The 18,467-nt window shown below is 53.4% G+C and overlaps 1 protein-coding gene and 1 long non-coding RNA gene across 6 annotated transcripts; one reads left to right on the top strand and one right to left on the bottom strand.

Annotated features, from left to right (window-relative positions):
• Positions 1–7,072: 7,072 nt before the first annotated feature.
• LOC135325972 (uncharacterized) lies at positions 7,073–11,183 on the bottom strand. The gene is made up of 2 exons (XR_010386672.1): positions 11,064–11,183; positions 7,073–9,849 (listed from the first exon to the last, which is right to left on the bottom strand). It is a non-coding gene; the product is annotated as an uncharacterized LOC135325972 (long non-coding RNA).
• Positions 11,184–11,326: 143 nt separating this feature from the next.
• Positions 11,327–18,152, top strand: LOC135325963 (uncharacterized). 5 transcript variants are annotated; one of them, XR_010386661.1, is made up of 8 exons: positions 11,333–11,391; positions 11,571–11,867; positions 13,217–13,609; positions 15,545–15,648; positions 16,931–17,087; positions 17,379–17,436; positions 17,552–17,724; positions 17,908–18,152. XR_010386661.1 is itself a non-coding variant. In XM_064503901.1 (7 exons), exons 3-7 carry the CDS (start codon positions 16,258–16,260, stop codon positions 17,990–17,992), a joined length of 573 nt encoding a protein of 190 aa, XP_064359971.1. In that variant the 5' UTR covers positions 11,327–11,391; positions 11,571–11,867; positions 13,217–16,257; the 3' UTR covers positions 17,993–18,152. The 5 variants fall into 5 exon arrangements, 1 of the variants encoding a protein (XP_064359971.1); XR_010386659.1 differs by having other exon boundaries at positions 15,942–17,087; XR_010386660.1 differs by having other exon boundaries at positions 15,545–16,357.
• Positions 18,153–18,467: the final 315 nt, after the last annotated feature.

Raw genomic sequence — 18,467 nt, 5'->3', positions numbered from 1 at the left:
AGTACCTCAGAACAGAGCGAGGCCGCTGCTGTTGCGGGGTGAACCTGTGCTGCAGTGCAGCACATCCGTAGGTGTTTACTGGGGCCTGTTCTTTCTCTCCATTCACTTTTCCACGGGCTATCAAGACCAGTCAATCCTGTGACTTATTCCACTGCTGAAAGTTGTATGTTTATGCTGCTGCTTTGGAGACATGAGTCCATGCTGGTTAAGAAAAAGGAGAATTTGAGCTTTTGCATGGTGCGCCTGTTCTGTTGTGATTAAAACTTGGGGTGCTCAGAATCTGTCCTTTCCCAAGCAGGAACTTCAGTCCTTTAAGACACTGTAAACCCTGGAATGGGAATTGGTAGAATCATTTGTCTTTCCAGATAGTCCCACTTCTGAAGTGGAAAAATGTGATGAAACAGCCCAGGGAAATCCTGCTTGCTCTGCTTTTGCCCGAGCAGTGCTCCTCAGGTCATGTTAGTAAGGTAGAATGAAGGTTACCAAGAACCAGCATCTTATTGATAGCAATGGAAAAGAGGTGTTAGGCAGGTGCGAGCTGTAGTTTTACTTTGTCATCTGCCTTGTGGCTGGGAAAGGGGAGAGACTGGAGCTGGTAAGTAATTGAGGTTATTGGCATTTTTGCTTTTCAGTTTTACTTTACAGAATAGTGCCATTTCTGAGGGTCCCTGGGGCAGTTATACTAGTGGAAAATCATACGAAAGAATGGCTTCACTTTTTCAAAAAATACACTCTTTCCTTCTTAGCTTATGTTCTTTCCTTCTTTCTTCCAAATATGCAGCTGCTGCTCAGGAAGGCCTTTTGTCATCATCGTACTGTTTTTGTTTGTTAAATTTAAAATAACTTTTCCACCCGAGAACGGTGGAAAGGGAGTTGGATGGAGGCTAGCAGTGGGAAGGCAGCTGGAAGAAAGTCTTGTGTTAGTTTGAAGCAGAGGAGGTGACAAGGATGTGTAAGGTCTGAGAGAAGAAACTTATTCTGAAACATTCATGGTGATGTAAATACCTTGGTGGGAGGAGGTAATTAAGGAGGAGTCAGTAAAAGTGGACTTGGTGGAGTCTGTATGACAGGAATTGTAGTGCGATCTGTGTCAAAACTGGGCTGCGGTTAGCTTGAAGTAGGAACCTGAAGTGCACATCTCTGAAATTAAGATGTTCTCTGCTGTCAGTAAATACTTTGTAAGAAAGCTGATTCTTAGTAGTTCACTGGATATATGTCTCAGATTACCTTACTTTTTTTTTTTTTTTTTCCTAGGGGAAAGGCACCCAAATTACACCTGGGAGGCAGTAGCACAACTCAAGCTGCAGGTATCACAGGAGGCTTTGGGTTCGGCGGCTCTGTACCGGCTAGTGCGCCCTCAAGGCAAGCAGCAGCCCCCTCTGGCTTTGTTTTTGGCTCTGCTGGTACCACCGCCACTACCACTGAGTCTGGGACAACTGGAGGGTTTACTTTTTCCAGTGGTAGTGCAACCCAGGCAGCAACACCCAGCTTCAGTATCAGCACCGTAAGCAGTGCGGCCCCGCAAGCAGCGCCCGCGGGGCTGACCTTTGGAGCAGCGCCTGCTGCCGCTGCCACCGCTGCTGCCACCCTAGGAGCAACAAACAACACAGCCAGCAACTGCCTTCAGCCTTGGGGGACAGTGCTCAGGTGAGTGCCTGGGCTGGGAATGTGGGCTGTAATTGGGAAGCCTGCCGACATGGAGGGCACCTGGGGGTGGTGTGTGAAGTTCTGAAGCCTCCTTCAGCTTTTGCTGGTGTGAAGTGAAACTCGTGGTCGTAATACATGCTTTCTTTTTTTCCCTATTTATCCAGGGTCTCTAGTTACAGACGCAAAAGTGCACCCATTAGGGCCCAAGCGGATATGCATGTATCCGTTTGTTTCTTAACATTACAGCAATTGGCAGAACTTGTATGTGTGTCTGAATTAGTGAGTTTGCCACCTGGCTAGGTCAGTCTGAAGCAAAGCATCTGTTTATGTGGGGAAGTTTCTCAGAACAGCATCTCTTGGCTTAGCTGTTTCTTGTGATATTTGAGCTTAATGCTGAGATGAAGTAGCCTGTAGTCTTGCCTCCTTACATTCTGAATGGCCAGTCTTTATTTTGTGACTGTGTATGTGTGAATTTGAAACCGGAGGTGATAAAGGAAGACAAGTACAGTGTAAAATGGCCCAGAAGGCAAGTGACTGCCGAGATAACAGTGGGATGCTCTCGTGTTTGAATGTGCCTTGCAGGATTTTGAATGGCTTTGCTGTCAGTACTTTTTGGGCTGGTGGGGGTGGGGGTCTTCATCATTAGGGATGGGGATTCCTAAGCTGAGTGGTGTTTGAGAAGTATTACTGAAGGGGTTTGGAGGCTGAGGCTGAAATAATTCTGCCACTGAAGAGAAGTGTCAGAGTTGCATTTGAAGTGCTTGGAGAGTGTCTTTGGTGGATTTGGGGTGGGGGTATAGAGGCAGGGATGGGAGTGGTGAGGAAGGGGAGTGCCCTGCCCAGGATGCTGAACTGTTGCTGAACCCAGGCAACAAACCTGTTTCACTTTAACAGTGAAACTTGCGGGCCTGTTTGAGACAAGGACTATATTCCGTAAGCAGGGTGTAGCCTACTCACTGTTTTATCCAAGGTGGTTTTGTTGACTGTGACGCGCCAATAGAGGGGCGTCGGAGATTCTTTCAGATTCGGGTTAGTTGCACTGAACTCAAGAGATCATCATTTGTCAAGTGTAAGAATTTACTAGAGCTAAGCAGTTACACACATACGACGGACACTGGACAACACTGAACAACTTACACCAGACCATCTACAAGTCTAACAAAGCTAAAAAGTAAAGAACTGAAAACAGAATGCACATATCAGAGCTCTGTGGTTAAGCCACAGATGCACGGTACAGTGACCGTTCTCAGCCTTTCCTTGTCCTTATGGACCACCTCTCCAGTACGGTTTTCCCCAGATTGTTCTCAGCGTGCTCAAGCTATGCTGGGATGATTCAGGTTCTCCCTGGCAGTTGCCATCGGGGTGTCCCTGCTGATGGGTGGGTTGCTGGGTGTGCAGGCCAAGTGAGGGTGAGACTGAGTCCACACAGAGGTATGTGGCTTTCTTCTGTCCTTCAGAGGCTTAGGGTTTTTCATCCAATCAAACAGTGCCAGACCACGGTTACACAACAGAACCGATGGCCTCAGCCGGTAACAGGATGGATACCAACAGGGTGGTCAACAGACAACCCAGTTCCACGCTACCCAGAGGCTTACAGGGCGAGTCTGCAGTGTCACTTCTCCTTTGCTGACTAGGTTTGCTCAGCACTCAGGGGTCACTGGAGGTCCTCCCCAACGATATGCAAAACTTTAGTGCGGTTGGCTATCTGATATACATCAGTAGTAATCTGATGGAAATGGTTAACATAAAAACAGCAACTGTCATTAGTTAAGGCACACACTGCTCCTTGAGAGGCTAGCAAACAGTCAAGTGTGAAATGATTCTGTACAGTAGTTTGGCCAATATTGTGTATGTCTTCATTTAAAAGCGTTAAGGCATCGATGGGTGTGTTTTCTATCACTTCTGTGGTTACAGATTCACTATTGTTTTTTCCAGGTCAACTGCCCTCGCTGGGTAACTGCTTCCATGGCTTGTATATCAGCATTATGGGGCCACAGCCCACACGCTATTTCCAACTGGAGTGCAAGGATTATACTAAGGTAGCAATACCAGGGAGCACGGCACCCCGAAAATGAATTTTGGAATGTGGCTTTTGCTGCCTTGCCGGGGCAGTGTGTCAGCCCGAGAGCAAGGGGGGGGGGGGGGGGGGGGTCACAGCCGCCTTCCTTTCTTCGGGGAAAGGAAAGCCCCTGCCTGTCGTGGGGTCTAAAGCAGACGTACCCATTTAAACACTCCCTTAACGTGCCTAGTGTTTTCCTGTGGCTACTGTTTTACTGTGGGGAAATGCACGGAGCCAGACAGTCTCCCAGCCTGCTCCTGCGCATCCTCCCTAGCTTTCGTCAGGCCCTGCAGAGGCTCGTCTGCACAGCCTGCCCGGCTCCGTGAAAGACCGCCTCCCCGCCAAACGGCGCTCAGGAGAAGCACGGCCTACAACAAACAGCCGGTGGCACTGAGGTCACGCCTGTGCAGGGTGACTGGGAAGGAGCTGGCAGGCCGCGCGCACGCTCAGCGGCCCATTGTGAGGAGCTCCTGACACCTTCACAAGGTCTGCACGCCCGCCGGCGATGTCACAGCACCGCCAGGGCAACCCAGGGCCCCGTTGCCGGGCAGGCCTCATTTGCGCACACAGCTTTGGGAGTACCAGCAGACATGGCTGGCTGCTCTGCCTTGGTGTGCCTTCTCCTGTGTACTCTCCTTGTACACGGGGTCCCCATACCTGGGGAAAGAGAGGCTTCGGTGCTGTCTGAAGGTACGTACTCCAACGCAAGACCTCCTCTCCCCCACTAACATTGTCTAAGGGTGAATCTCCAGGGGCAAGGCAGCGCTCCCACGGGCCCCTACCAGCACCTGGGGGCACAGGCAGAATAGGGGGCTCCCTTCCAAAGCTGAGAACACTTGAGGAGGAGCTTTTCTGCAGAGACGCGGCTTTCCACAGCCTTCTGCGCCGCCCTCCTGCGCTGCCCACCCTGGGCACACACAAGCATCTGCCGAGCCTCGGCCCAGCACAGAAGTGGGTCTCGCTCGTGACAGCAGGCTCCTGCTTCCCTTTCTCCCAGCGCAGGAAGGAGGGAGAGAGGAGGAGCAAAACGCACCAAAAGGAGCAGGGGGGAGAAGAGAAGAATGGGGCGTTTTCTCAATGCACGGCACCAAACTAGGATACCACATGGCATCCCGCACGTGCTGGGATGCCACGTCCCCACGGCTGTGATGCGTGTGCCGCTGCGCTTGGGCTCTTCACGCTTCAGCCCTCCCCTTCCTACCTTTCACCTACCACAGCATGCACGTTTATATTAAACGCTGATCTCTGGCCACTGTTTTGCAGTACTCTCCCCCAAGGGTTCTGCAGAGGCTGACCCCAGCCCTCCAAAACGCAGAACTGTTGTCGTCATCGTCGCCAACACTTTGACGCTCGTCATCTTGACGTTGTTCTTTGCGTTCTGCGTTTGGCTCTACTACCGACTCAAGACCAGGAAAGAAAGGTAATGTTTGAAATTCACACCCCTTGCAAAGTGATACACCTTGCACAGCAGCTCCCAATGTGGGCATGGCAACAAGAACAGCACACCTGCAAGGCAGCCATTACACAGCTGCACAAAGTGCTTACCTGAAGCCCACAGGTACTCTCAAGGCTTCCCAGAAAGCTCCCAGGCCGGCATTTTAACCCTTTCCCTGGCAAATGGAACAGAGCACAAGTTCCCTCCTAGGGAGCGCGCTTCCTTTCAAAAGGACAACTAAAAATCCTTTACCATACCTCTCGGTACGATTCCTAGGTCTCCAGAGGACGATGCCGAGGCATCCGCTTGCCACTACCGCTGCCACTGCGGAGAGGTGAGTTCTGTCCTGCCTCCAGGACAAAAAGCTCCATCCGAGCAAGTCCCTTCAAACCTTCCCCTCTTCAAACTCGCACCAACACAAAGCTCATCTGCTAATGTGTTATTTCCAGCTTCACAGCAGCCTGCAGTGTACCTGCTCCAGGTGTGCTTCTCCGAGCGCAGCAAGCCTAGAGCTCTGCAACATCTGGGGCAATGAAGACGACAATCCGTATGGCGGCCTTCTCCCATCCCTGCCTCCTACACCGGGCATGGGAGAGTTCAGCAGAAGCTCTTCCAGTGACAGGTAATCGCCACCACAAAAGCAGAAGACACCTTGCTCAGGCTATGCTGCGCCCCTTTCAAGGGCGGGCTTGCTTTGGGGCCTCTGGGGGCAGCTTAAGGGCGTATTCTCCTGCTCCCTTTCCCTTGGGGCTGGCCAGTGTGCCCTTCAGAGAGCTACTGCACACAACCCCGGCTTCCATTTCAGTGCCACCACGCAGGAGGAGAACACCGCAGATGCAGGCGTGCCTGGCACAGGCAGGCTCGAAGCACCAGCCGGCGACAAGGCCTGAACGGGTGGCATCTCGGGCTGGGCACCGACACCAGGCCACGGCACCGTCCCTCCGCCCAGCCTGCCCGCACCGTGCTCCTCCGTCTCGGGCCGGTGCCATCATCGCGCCCGGCCACCTGCACGAGGAGGCCCCTGGGCAATAAAGACGGAGAGGAGGCAGAGCTCACGCAGCGCCAGAGTGGTGTTTCCTTAGAGCAGCTCGCGGGGGCCGGGGGTGGGGGGGATCTCTCCCACCCACAGGCCTTGGGGCACAGAGCTCCTCCACTCGCACGCGCTCCAGTGCCAACATGGCCGGGCCCGAGGGCTTTGGCCAGGAGCGCTCCTGGGCGAGCGGCAGCGCGGGGGACGCCGGCTACGAGAGCCCCTCACAGCCCCGCAGGCCGGCAGCCCCGCGCTCGCTCCCCGCGCTTTCACGCTGGCTCCCGGGCACGCCGCACTCGTGCCCACCCACCAGGGCCGGGAAGCGCTGCCACCCTGCCGGCGGCTCGCGGCCTGTCTGCGCTCCGCGGCTGTGCCGGTGGCACTCTTGAATGGGTTAAATCCCACTAACTAGGATTTCTAAATCCAAGTAATGGGGCTTTCCAGTGCGGGGCTGCAGAGTGTCCCGGTGGCCAGGCCTCGGGGCCTCGGCAGCAGCCGTGCGGGCACAGCCGGAGCCCGGCTGCGGCGCCGGGGCTGGAGGCGGCGGGCGCTCTGTCCCGCTGCCCCGTGCAGCAAAGCCCCCTCCCCGCCACAGCCACTGCCTGCGCCCCAGCGGTGCTCGGGCAGCCTGCTGCCCTCCTCTGCTGCTCCGCGCACCCTGACAGGCGCAAGCGGTGGCAACTGCTGCAAAGCCCCTTTCCCGCACAGCTGTGACCTGATTCAGCTCCCAGCAAATCCAGACTCGAAGCCTACCAGCTCCTGCACAACTGTGATGCGCCAACAGGGGAGCAGCTGAGATTCTGTCAGATTCCTGGGTTAGCGCGCTGAACTTCAGAGATCATCATTTGGCAGGTATAAGAAGTTACATATGACAACACTAAACAATTAACACCAAACCATCTACAAGTATAACAAAGCTGAATAGTAAAGCTAGAAATACAATAGAACTGAAAATAGAATACACATATTAGAGCTCCCTGGTTAAGCCACGGATGCTCAGTACAGTGACTTTTCTCGGATGCGCGGTACAGTGACCATTCTCACCCTTTCCTTGTACTTACGGGCCACCCCTCCGGTACAGTTTTCCCCAGACTCTTCTCACCACGCTCGGGCTGTGCCGGGATGATTCAGGTTCTCCCTGGCGGTCGCCATCAGTGGCGTCCCCGCTGATCGGTGAGTTGTCTGGTCTGCAGGCCAACTGAGGGCGAGTCTGAGTCCACACAGAGGTAGGTAGCTTACTCTCTTTTATCCTTCCCGGGCTTAGTTCCTTGCCCATTCGAACAGTGCCAGACCACAGTTACACAGCAGAACCGACGGCCTCAGCCAATAACAGTGTGGTCAAGAGGCTGGGCAACAGATAACAGTACGCATGTTCAACACCCAACAGTATGCGTACTCAACAGATAACCCAGTTCCACGCTACCCAGAGGCTTACAGGGCGAGTCTGCAGTGTCACTTCTCCTTTGCTGACTAGGTTTGCTCAGCACTCAGGGGTCGCTGGAGGGCTACAGCAACCCCACAGTGTGGTGACTCCGGCCGTGGTGCACCGGGGTTCCTTAACTCTTGGGGAGCACCCCAGCGCAAACCCCTCTTCCATGGGCCGCGCCATCCTGAGTCCCACAGTTGCCTGTGTGTCATCATTCCCAAATACTGCCAGATGGCAGTATAGCTGCATACATACATACGTACTTTTTCATCTAGACACGCACAGACCCACCTGATTCTTCTCTCTTAAACTACGACTATGTACACACCTTATTACTAAGAAAGCCGATGAGGCTGGAAGCCAACACTGGAAATGGTGAATTACGACAAGAGATTTTGGCATCATCGGATAGGCATATGGCAGCAATCATTTCCTTGCACAGAGGAAATCTTCATAGAAAGCCATAGTAGTAGAGTCTTACATACTCAAGTATCAGTCTCTAGATGCACTTGCATGGTTAGATGGATAGGATTTAGAAGGCAAGGTTGCGAAACCTGAACTGAGACAAACTGAAAAGTGGACAAATAAAGAAATACACCTGACACTAAATATTTAGTAACAGTTTTGAAGGTGCTCTGAAACTGGATGTCTTGGGGAAAGAAAAATCCGACCTGTGATGAGCTGTGTTGCTGCACTTCCGCCTGGTGGCAAAGAATTCACAATACAGAATTGAAAAAAACATTGCCTTAAAAATGTCCTCACACTCTTGGTATGTTAGAATGAGCAACTATTTTCAATTAAATGAAATATTTAATATTTAAACTCAGGAATGAGATGTTTGGAAATCAGGACATTGAGATTAGACTGAACAGTTCTCTTACAGCAAGAGGATGTTTTCCTGAAACTCGCATGGGAGTTTCTGTCATTTGAATGACCCTTTGGACAGATGTTTAGCTGTCAAGGTGATGTCGTGAAACAATTTGCAGACTGGGTTTTGATTATTGTTTGTCGGCATCGAATCTGAAAGAGCCTGCCTATCGTTCAAAGCTCCGTTTTATTCAACTTTTGGCCTTTCTTCTGAGGGCTTTTTCTGGGCTAGTGACATTGGACGTTGCAGTCTTCCTGCCTTGATTAATTCAGCCCTGCTGGCCACGTCTATTGGGGAGACCTGTGTGCAACGTTTTCTCTCTTGTATAGTTTACTTTGGGGAAGAAAATGCTGCTGTAGAAATAGTGTCAAAATGATCCTAGTATAGCTGTGCCCTCGGGGTTGATTTGATGTTTCTCTGCACAAAACCCAGTACTTTAAAACAACTGAATCAGTTCTACTTAAACTTTTTCTTTTTTTTTTTTTTTTTAGTTAGGTGTTGTATAGAAGTAATAACTGAATAGAATTTTTGGAACAATATCTGAAGAGTTTCAATATTTAGTTTTTTGCTAAGCCGCTGGAGAACAAGCATGTGTATGTGTTAGGTAAACAAAACTTTCTGGATCTACTCAAACCTGAAGGAAACCATTGCCAGAAATTAAAATGAGGTATCCAGGGACTTGCAATGTGATACCGAGCCTTTCAGCTCTTCTATTCTTTCCTGTCTGACAACTGTTTCTACAGTAAGCGTCTGTAAAAGAAATGACGTAAAGAAGAAGGGATAAGGGATAATACTGTACTTCAGTGATCAATTATCTCTACAGTTCTTCAGTGTCTGACATGCAGAATTAGCACACTCAGTTGCCTCTGGATATTTTAGTCTCTACTCAGAAGTTAAGCAGCAACTTTTTCCTTCATATGAAGTCCTTTGTATCTAGTTGTAATTGCCTTCATCTCTGGCAGACTTCAGGGAAAAGTAGGGGGAAGTCTGAAGTATCTAACACTCTTTCAACTGCATGTTCTCATTTCCTTTAGGCTGAGAAAATAAATCTTCCTCCCATTCCATGCTCACAATCTCGCCTCCTATTCCTGGGGCATCTTCCTTACTTTCTCCCTCAGGAGCTTCTTACCCTACAAATACCTTCTAGCTGTTTCAGTCAGTCCAAAGCTGCATAAGGCTTTCTTTACTCACCCTGGGAAAAGCCAAATTTGCTTCTTAGTTAACAAGGTGAGACTGTGGTACAACATGTAGAAGAAGCGTCATTTCTTGTGGAAGACTCACCCCGTCGTCGTCATCTTCTTCTTGAGCATCACTAAGTAGCTTGGCAAGGGACTGCAGAGAAGAGACTGAGGAAATACTATCTATATCCATATCCATAGCTTACCTGCGCAGAAAAAACAAGTGACAGATGAAGAAAGAACACCACCTTTTCTATACTGTCCTTCCTCAAATGCAAACAATTTTCCTGCTGTGCTCTAGAAGGATAAACTTTGCCCAAAAACTTACATGAGATGCCAACGTGTACAGTGGAATATAATCAATGTTCCCCTGTCCGTAACCAAGTTATTGACTCTTTTGCTCCACAAGCACTTGTTGTGGAGCCTGCTCAAGTCTAACAGTGCTTATTAGCTCTGGCACAGCTCCATCCAAACATGGATTTTCTGCTCCTGTGGCCAGGTTGAGGGCAGCAGAATTTCTTGTTGCAGGTTTCGATTTGGCATTCTGGACTATATTTGTCTCCCTGAGGAGCCAGGCAGGGGTCTCCACGCCAGGTTCTCTGGCCTCCTTGTTCCAGGGAGGCTTAGGAGAGGCCCAGCTCTAGGTCCAAGCTGTCTTGGGCCTTTGCACAGTGCCCCAGGCAAGTCGGTACGCCCTCCAACAACCTAAAGCACAGGGAAGTGAGGTGCAGAGAGATCTAAGCTGCCCCCATGGAAAACAGCTTTGCTTTGTAACCAGTAGTGCTGTATTATCTAGCATTGTCTTCCTCCTTTAGCCCAGGTTCTCGCTATCCAGGAACGGAGATTGGACTTAGCAATTAACTCAGTGAATTTACATATAACCATATAGTCCCATTCATGTAGCATCTTAACGTCTTTAAAGCACAGCTTCACTCATCCCGACCAGACAACTCTGAGAGTGGGCAATTTAACCATCCCCGTCATACAGAGCGCTGAAACCACCAAATAACCTGCTGCAAAACACAAAACCCAACGACGGGCCTAGAGGGGGAAGCCGGGGGCGGGAGAGAAAGGGAGGAGGGGCGAGGGAAGGACAGCTCTCCCCGGCCACCGCAGGGAGCTGCCAGCAGCTCCGGGTCGAACACCTCCCCTGCAGCAGCGGTCCCGCAGCAGCATGTGCCCGGTGCAGCCTCCCGCCTCCACGGAACGTTCTGGAAGCGCCACGGCCTGCACCGCTCTGCGTCGACAGAAGCCCGCGGTGCCCCGGCCGCTTCCAGCCGCACACCGCCCCGGAGACCCCGCCCCAGGCCCCGGCCTCCCGCGGCCGCCCGGCCCACGCCACGCCACGCCACGCCACGCCACGCAGCGAGCAGCCGCCTCAGCGGGCGCCAGGGCGCCCCGGCCCCGGCCCCGGCCGTACCGCCGCCTGCAACCGCCGCCTGCAACCGTCACCCGGCACCGGCCGCGTCCTCCGTTGCCACAGTAACGAGGAGCCCGCCGCTCCGCCTCGCCCCGTGAGCCAATGCGGCGTGGTGTCCGATGAGCGGCGGCAGGGAGAGCCAATAGTTTTTCGGAGCGGTGAGAGCCCGGCCGGCGCCTGGGCGGCGGGGCGAGGGGCGGGCGCAGAGCAGTTGCGTCACTGTCTACCGGCCGGAAGCAACGTAAAAAGCGTCCTCAGCGGGCGCGCGCGCCGTGCAGGGAGCGGGAGCTGGCGGCGGGGAGGGGCTGTCGCCGTCGCCGTCGGTCCGGTAGGTGCTCGGGGCCGCCGCCCCGCCCCCGTCGCCCTGCCCTGCCCTGCCCTCGGCCGGTGCCGCAGCCCCGGTGGGCGGCGAGCCGCGCCCCCGCACGTCGCTTCAGCCGCGGGCCGGGGCCGTGGGGCGCCCCCCCGCCCCCGAGGGCTGACGGCGGCGCGCCCCTTCTCTCGCAGGCCGCCGGCAGCCATGAACCAGTTCAGCTTCGGGTCGGGCGCGGCGGGAGGCGGCTTCACCTTCGGCGTGCCGAAGACGGCCGCCGCCACCACGGCCGCGACGGGCTTCTCCTTCTCCACCTCCGCCGCCTCGGGAGGCTTCAGCTTCGGCACGGCGGCGCAGACGCCCGCCAGCAGCCAGCCGGCCGGGCTCTTCTCCCTCAGCACGCCGGCCAGCACCGCGCAGCCCGCCGGCTTCAGCTTCGGCACGCAGCCCGCCGCCACGGCGGCGCCGGCCGGGGCCGTGTTCTCGCTGGGGTGAGTCCCGCGGCCCAGCGCCCGCCGCCGCGGGGGGGCGGGGGGGGAGGTGGCGGCGCTGCCGAGCGGCCTGCTGCTTTGGAGGCGCCTGGGAAAGTACCTCAGAACAGAGCGAGGCCGCTGCTGTTGCGGGGTGAACCTGTGCTGCAGTGCAGCACATCCGTAGGTGTTTACTGGGGCCTGTTCTTTCTCTCCATTCACTTTTCCACGGGCTATCAAGACCAGTCAATCCTGTGACTTATTCCACTGCTGAAAGTTGTATGTTTATGCTGCTGCTTTGGAGACATGAGTCCATGCTGGTTAAGAAAAAGGAGAATTTGAGCTTTTGCATGGTGCGCCTGTTCTGTTGTGATTAAAACTTGGGGTGCTCAGAATCTGTCCTTTCCCAAGCAGGACTTCAGTCCTTTTAAGACACTGTAAACCCTGGAATGGGAATTGGTAGAATCATTTGTCTTTCCAGATAGTCCCACTTCTGAAGTGGAAAAATGTGATGAAACAGCCCAGGGAAATCCTGCTTGCTCTGCTTTTGCCCGAGCAGTGCTCCTCAGGTCATGTTAGTAAGGTAGAATGAAGGTTACCAAGAACCAGCATCTTATTGATAGCAATGGAAAAGAGGTGTTAGGCAGGTGCGAGCTGTAGTTTTACTTTGTCATCTGCCTTGTGGCTGGGAAAGGGGAGAGACTGGAGCTGGTAAGTAATTGAGGTTATTGGCATTTTTGCTTTTCAGTTTTACTTTACAGAATAGTGCCATTTCTGAGGGTCCCTGGGGCAGTTATACTAGTGGAAAATCATACGAAAGAATGGCTTCACTTTTTCAAAAAATACACTCTTTCCTTCTTAGCTTATGTTCTTTCCTTCTTTCTTCCAAATATGCAGCTGCTGCTCAGGAAGGCCTTTTGTCATCATCGTACTGTTTTTGTTTGTTAAATTTAAAATAACTTTTCCACCCGAGAACGGTGGAAAGGGAGTTGGATGGAGGCTAGCAGTGGGAAGGCAGCTGGAAGAAAGTCTTGTGTTAGTTTGAAGCAGAGGAGGTGACAAGGATGTGTAAGGTCTGAGAGAAGAAACTTATTCTGAAACATTCATGGTGATGTAAATACCTTGGTGGGAGGAGGTAATTAAGGAGGAGTCAGTAAAAGTGGACTTGGTGGAGTCTGTATGACAGGAATTGTAGTGCGATCTGTGTCAAAACTGGGCTGCAGTTAGCTTGAAGTAGGAACCTGAAGTGCACATCTCTGAAATTAAGATGTTCTCTGCTGTCAGTAAATACTTTGTAAGAAAGCTGATTCTTAGTAGTTCACTGGATATATGTCTCAGATTACCTTACTTTTTTTTTTTTTTTTTCCTAGGGGAAAGGCACCCAAATTACACTTGGGAGGCAGTAGCACAACTCAAGCTGCAGGTATCACAGGAGGCTTTGGGTTCGGCGGCTCTGTACCGGCTAGTGCGCCCTCAAGGCAAGCAGCAGCCCCCTCTGGCTTTGTTTTTGGCTCTGCTGGTACCACCGCCACTACCACTGAGTCTGGGACAACTGGAGGGTTTACTTTTTCCAGTGGTAGTGCAACCCAGGCAGCAACACCCAGCTTCAGTATCAGCACCGTAAGCAGTGCGGCCCCGCAAGCAGCGCCCGCGGGGTTGACCTTTGGAGCAGCGCCTGCTGCCGCTGCCACCGCTGCTGCCACCCTAGGAGCAACAAACAACACAGCCAGCAACTGCCTTCAGCCTTGGGGGACAGTGCTCAGGTGAGTGCCTGGGCTGGGAATGTGGGCTGTAATTGGGAAGCCTGCCGACATGGAGGGCACCTGGGGGTGGTGTGTGAAGTTCTGAAGCCTCCTTCAGCTTTTGCTGGTGTGAAGTGAAACTCGTGGTCGTAATACATGCTTTCTTTTTTTCCCTATTTATCCAGGGTCTCTAGTTACAGACGCAAAAGTGCACCCATTAGGGCCCAAGCAGATATGCATGTATCCGTTTGTTTCTTAACATTACAGCAATTGGCAGAACTTGTATGTGTGTCTGAATTAGTGAGTTTGCCACCTGGCTAGGTCAGTCTGAAGCAAAGCATCTGTTTATGTGGGGAAGTTTCTCAGAACAGCATCTCTTGGCTTAGCTGTTTCTTGTGATATTTGAGCTTAATGCTGAGATGAAGTAGCCTGTAGTCTTGCCTCCTTACATTCTGAATGGCCAGTCTTTATTTTGTGACTGTGTATGTGTGAATTTGAAACCGGAGGTGATAAAGGAAGACAAGTACAGTGTAAAATGGCCCAGAAGGCAAGTGACTGCCGAGATAACAGTGGGATGCTCTCGTGTTTGAATGTGCCTTGCAGGATTTTGAATGGCTTTGCTGTCAGTACTTTTTGGGCTGGTGGGGGTGGGGGTCTTCATCATTAGGGATGGGGATTCCTAAGCTGAGTGGTGTTTGAGAAGTATTACTGAAGGGGTTTGGAGGCTGAGGCTGAAATAATTCTGCCACTGAAGAGAAGTGTCAGAGTTGCATTTGAAGTGCTTGGAGAGTGTCTTTGGTGGATTTGGGGTGGGGGTATAGAGGCAGGGATGGGAGTGGTGAGGAAGGGGAGTGCCCTGCCCAGGATGCTGAACTGTTGCTGAACCCAGGCAACAAACCTGTTTCACTTTAACAGTGAAACTTGCGGGCCTGTTTGAGACAAGGACTATATTCCGTAAGCAGGGTGTAGCCTACTCACTGTTTTATCCAAGGTGGTTTTGTTGACTGTGACGCGCCAATAGAGGGGCGTCGGAGATTCTTTCAGATTCGGGTTAGTTGCACTGAACTCAAGAGATCATCATTTGTCAAGTGTAAGAATTTACTAGAGCTAAGCAGTTACACACATACGACGGACACTGGACAACACTGAACAACTTACACCAGACCATCTACAAGTCTAACAAAGCTAAAAAGTAAAGAACTGAAAACAGAATGCACATATCAGAGCTCTGTGGTTAAGCCACAGATGCACGGTACAGTGACCGTTCTCAGCCTTTCCTTGTCCTTATGGACCACCTCTCCAGTACGGTTTTCCCCAGATTGTTCTCAGCGTGCTCAAGCTATGCTGGGATGATTCAGGTTCTCCCTGGCAGTTGCCATCGGGGTGTCCCTGCTGATGGGTGGGTTGCTGGGTGTGCAGGCCAAGTGAGGGTGAGACTGAGTCCACACAGAGGTATGTGGCTTTCTTCTGTCCTTCAGAGGCTTAGGGTTTTTCATCCAATCAAACAGTGCCAGACCACGGTTACACAACAGAACCGATGGCCTCAGCCGGTAACAGGATGGATACCAACAGGGTGGTCAACAGACAACCCAGTTCCACGCTACCCAGAGGCTTACAGGGCGAGTCTGCAGTGTCACTTCTCCTTTGCTGACTAGGTTTGCTCAGCACTCAGGGGTCACTGGAGGTCCTCCCCAACGATATGCAAAACTTTAGTGCGGTTGGCTATCTGATATACATCAGTAGTAATCTGATGGAAATGGTTAACATAAAAACAGCAACTGTCATTAGTTAAGGCACACACTGCTCCTTGAGAGGCTAGCAAACAGTCAAGTGTGAAATGATTCTGTACAGTAGTTTGGCCAATATTGTGTATGTCTTCATTTAAAAGCGTTAAGGCATCGATGGGTGTGTTTTCTATCACTTCTGTGGTTACAGATTCACTATTGTTTTTTCCAGGTCAACTGCCCTCGCTGGGTAACTGCTTCCATGGCTTGTATATCAGCATTATGGGGCCACAGCCCACACGCTATTTCCAACTGGAGTGCAAGGATTATACTAAGGTAGCAATACCAGGGAGCACGGCACCCCGAAAATGAATTTTGGAATGTGGCTTTTGCTGCCTTGCCGGGGCAGTGTGTCAGCCCGAGAGCAAGGGGTGGGGGGGGGGGGGGTCACAGCCGCCTTCCTTTCTTCGGGGAAAGGAAAGCCCCTGCCTGTCGTGGGGTCTAAAGCAGACGTACCCATTTAAACACTCCCTTAACGTGCCTAGTGTTTTCCTGTGGCTACTGTTTTACTGTGGGGAAATGCACGGAGCCAGACAGTCTCCCAGCCTGCTCCTGCGCATCCTCCCTAGCTTTCGTCAGGCCCTGCAGAGGCTCGTCTGCACAGCCTGCCCGGCTCCGTGAAAGACCGCCTCCCCGCCAAACGGCGCTCAGGAGAAGCACGGCCTACAACAAACAGCCGGTGGCACTGAGGTCACGCCTGTGCAGGGTGACTGGGAAGGAGCTGGCAGGCCGCGCGCACGCTCAGCGGCCCATTGTGAGGAGCTCCTGACACCTTCACAAGGTCTGCACGCCCGCCGGCGATGTCACAGCACCGCCAGGGCAACCCAGGGCCCCGTTGCCGGGCAGGCCTCATTTGCGCACACAGCTTTGGGAGTACCAGCAGACATGGCTGGCTGCTCTGCCTTGGTGTGCCTTCTCCTGTGTACTCTCCTTGTACACGGGGTCCCCATACCTGGGGAAAGAGAGGCTTCGGTGCTGTCTGAAGGTACGTACTCCAACGCAAGACCTCCTCTCCCCCACTAACATTGTCTAAGGGTGAATCTCCAGGGGCAAGGCAGCGCTCCCACGGGCCCCTACCAGCACCTGGGGGCACAGGCAGAATAGGGGGCTCCCTTCCAAAGCTGAGAACACTTGAGGAGGAGCTTTTCTGCAGAGACGCGGCTTTCCACAGCCTTCTGCGCCGCCCTCCTGCGCTGCCCACCCTGGGCACACACAAGCATCTGCCGAGCCTCGGCCCAGCACAGAAGTGGGTCTCGCTCGTGACAGCAGGCTCCTGCTTCCCTTTCTCCCAGCGCAGGAAGGAGGGAGAGAGGAGGAGCAAAACGCACCAAAAGGAGCAGGGGGGAGAAGAGAAGAATGGGGCGTTTTCTCAATGCACGGCACCAAACTAGGATACCACATGGCATCCCGCACGTGCTGGGATGCCACGTCCCCACGGCTGTGATGCGTGTGCCGCTGCGCTTGGGCTCTTCACGCTTCAGCCCTCCCCTTCCTACCTTTCACCTACCACAGCATGCACGTTTATATTAAACGCTGATCTCTGGCCACTGTTTTGCAGTACTCTCCCCCAAGGGTTCTGCAGAGGCTGACCCCAGCCCTCCAAAACGCAGAACTGTTGTCGTCATCGTCGCCAACACTTTGACGCTCGTCATCTTGACGTTGTTCTTTGCGTTCTGCGTTTGGCTCTACTACCGACTCAAGACCAGGAAAGAAAGGTAATGTTTGAAATTCACACCCCTTGCAAAGTGATACACCTTGCACAGCAGCTCCCAATGTGGGCATGGCAACAAGAACAGCACACCTGCAAGGCAGCCATTACACAGCTGCACAAAGTGCTTACCTGAAGCCCACAGGTACTCTCAAGGCTTCCCAGAAAGCTCCCAGGCCGGCATTTTAACCCTTTCCCTGGCAAATGGAACAGAGCACAAGTTCCCTCCTAGGGAGCGCGCTTCCTTTCAAAAGGACAACTAAAAATCCTTTACCATACCTCTCGGTACGATTCCTAGGTCTCCAGAGGACGATGCCGAGGCATCCGCTTGCCACTACCGCTGCCACTGCGGAGAGGTGAGTTCTGTCCTGCCTCCAGGACAAAAAGCTCCATCCGAGCAAGTCCCTTCAAACCTTCCCCTCTTCAAACTCGCACCAACACAAAGCTCATCTGCTAATGTGTTATTTCCAGCTTCACAGCAGCCTGCAGTGTACCTGCTCCAGGTGTGCTTCTCCGAGCGCAGCAAGCCTAGAGCTCTGCAACATCTGGGGCAATGAAGACGACAATCCGTATGGCGGCCTTCTCCCATCCCTGCCTCCTACACCGGGCATGGGAGAGTTCAGCAGAAGCTCTTCCAGTGACAGGTAATCGCCACCACAAAAGCAGAAGACACCTTGCTCAGGCTATGCTGCGCCCCTTTCAAGGGCGGGCTTGCTTTGGGGCCTCTGGGGGCAGCTTAAGGGCGTATTCTCCTGCTCCCTTTCCCTTGGGGCTGGCCAGTGTGCCCTTCAGAGAGCTACTGCACACAACCCCGGCTTCCATTTCAGTGCCACCACGCAGGAGGAGAACACCGCAGATGCAGGCGTGCCTGGCACAGGCAGGCTCGAAGCACCAGCCGGCGACAAGGCCTGAACGGGTGGCATCTCGGGCTGGGCACCGACACCAGGCCACGGCACCGTCCCTCCGCCCAGCCTGCCCGCACCGTGCTCCTCCGTCTCGGGCCGGTGCCATCATCGCGCCCGGCCACCTGCACGAGGAGGCCCCTGGGCAATAAAGACGGAGAGGAGGCAGAGCTCACGCAGCGCCAGAGTGGTGTTTCCTTAGAGCAGCTCGCGGGGGCCGGGGGTGGGGGGGATCTCTCCCACCCACAGGCCTTGGGGCACAGAGCTCCTCCACTCGCACGCGCTCCAGTGCCAACATGGCCGGGCCCGAGGGCTTTGGCCAGGAGCGCTCCTGGGCGAGCGGCAGCGCGGGGGACGCCGGCTACGAGAGCCCCTCACAGCCCCGCAGGCCGGCAGCCCCGCGCTCGCTCCCCGCGCTTTCACGCTGGCTCCCGGGCACGCCGCACTCGTGCCCACCCACCAGGGCCGGGAAGCGCTGCCACCCT

Source organism: Dromaius novaehollandiae, unplaced genomic scaffold (genome assembly GCF_036370855.1).
Source record: "Dromaius novaehollandiae isolate bDroNov1 unplaced genomic scaffold, bDroNov1.hap1 HAP1_SCAFFOLD_136, whole genome shotgun sequence".
Lineage (NCBI taxonomy): Eukaryota > Metazoa > Chordata > Aves > Casuariiformes > Dromaiidae > Dromaius > Dromaius novaehollandiae.
This window is presented reverse-complemented; position numbering and strand designations above follow the sequence as displayed.

Coding starts and splice junctions, on each gene's coding strand:
- LOC135325963 (XM_064503901.1), top strand. CDS start 16,258: ATGGCTGGCTGCTCTGCCTTGGTGTGCCTTCTCCTGTGTACTCTCCTT. Junction 17,437..17,551: donor ACCGCTGCCACTGCGGAGAG/GTGAGTTCTGTC, acceptor TGTTATTTCCAG/CTTCACAGCAGCCTGCAGTG. Junction 17,725..17,907: donor AGAAGCTCTTCCAGTGACAG/GTAATCGCCACC, acceptor CTTCCATTTCAG/TGCCACCACGCAGGAGGAGA.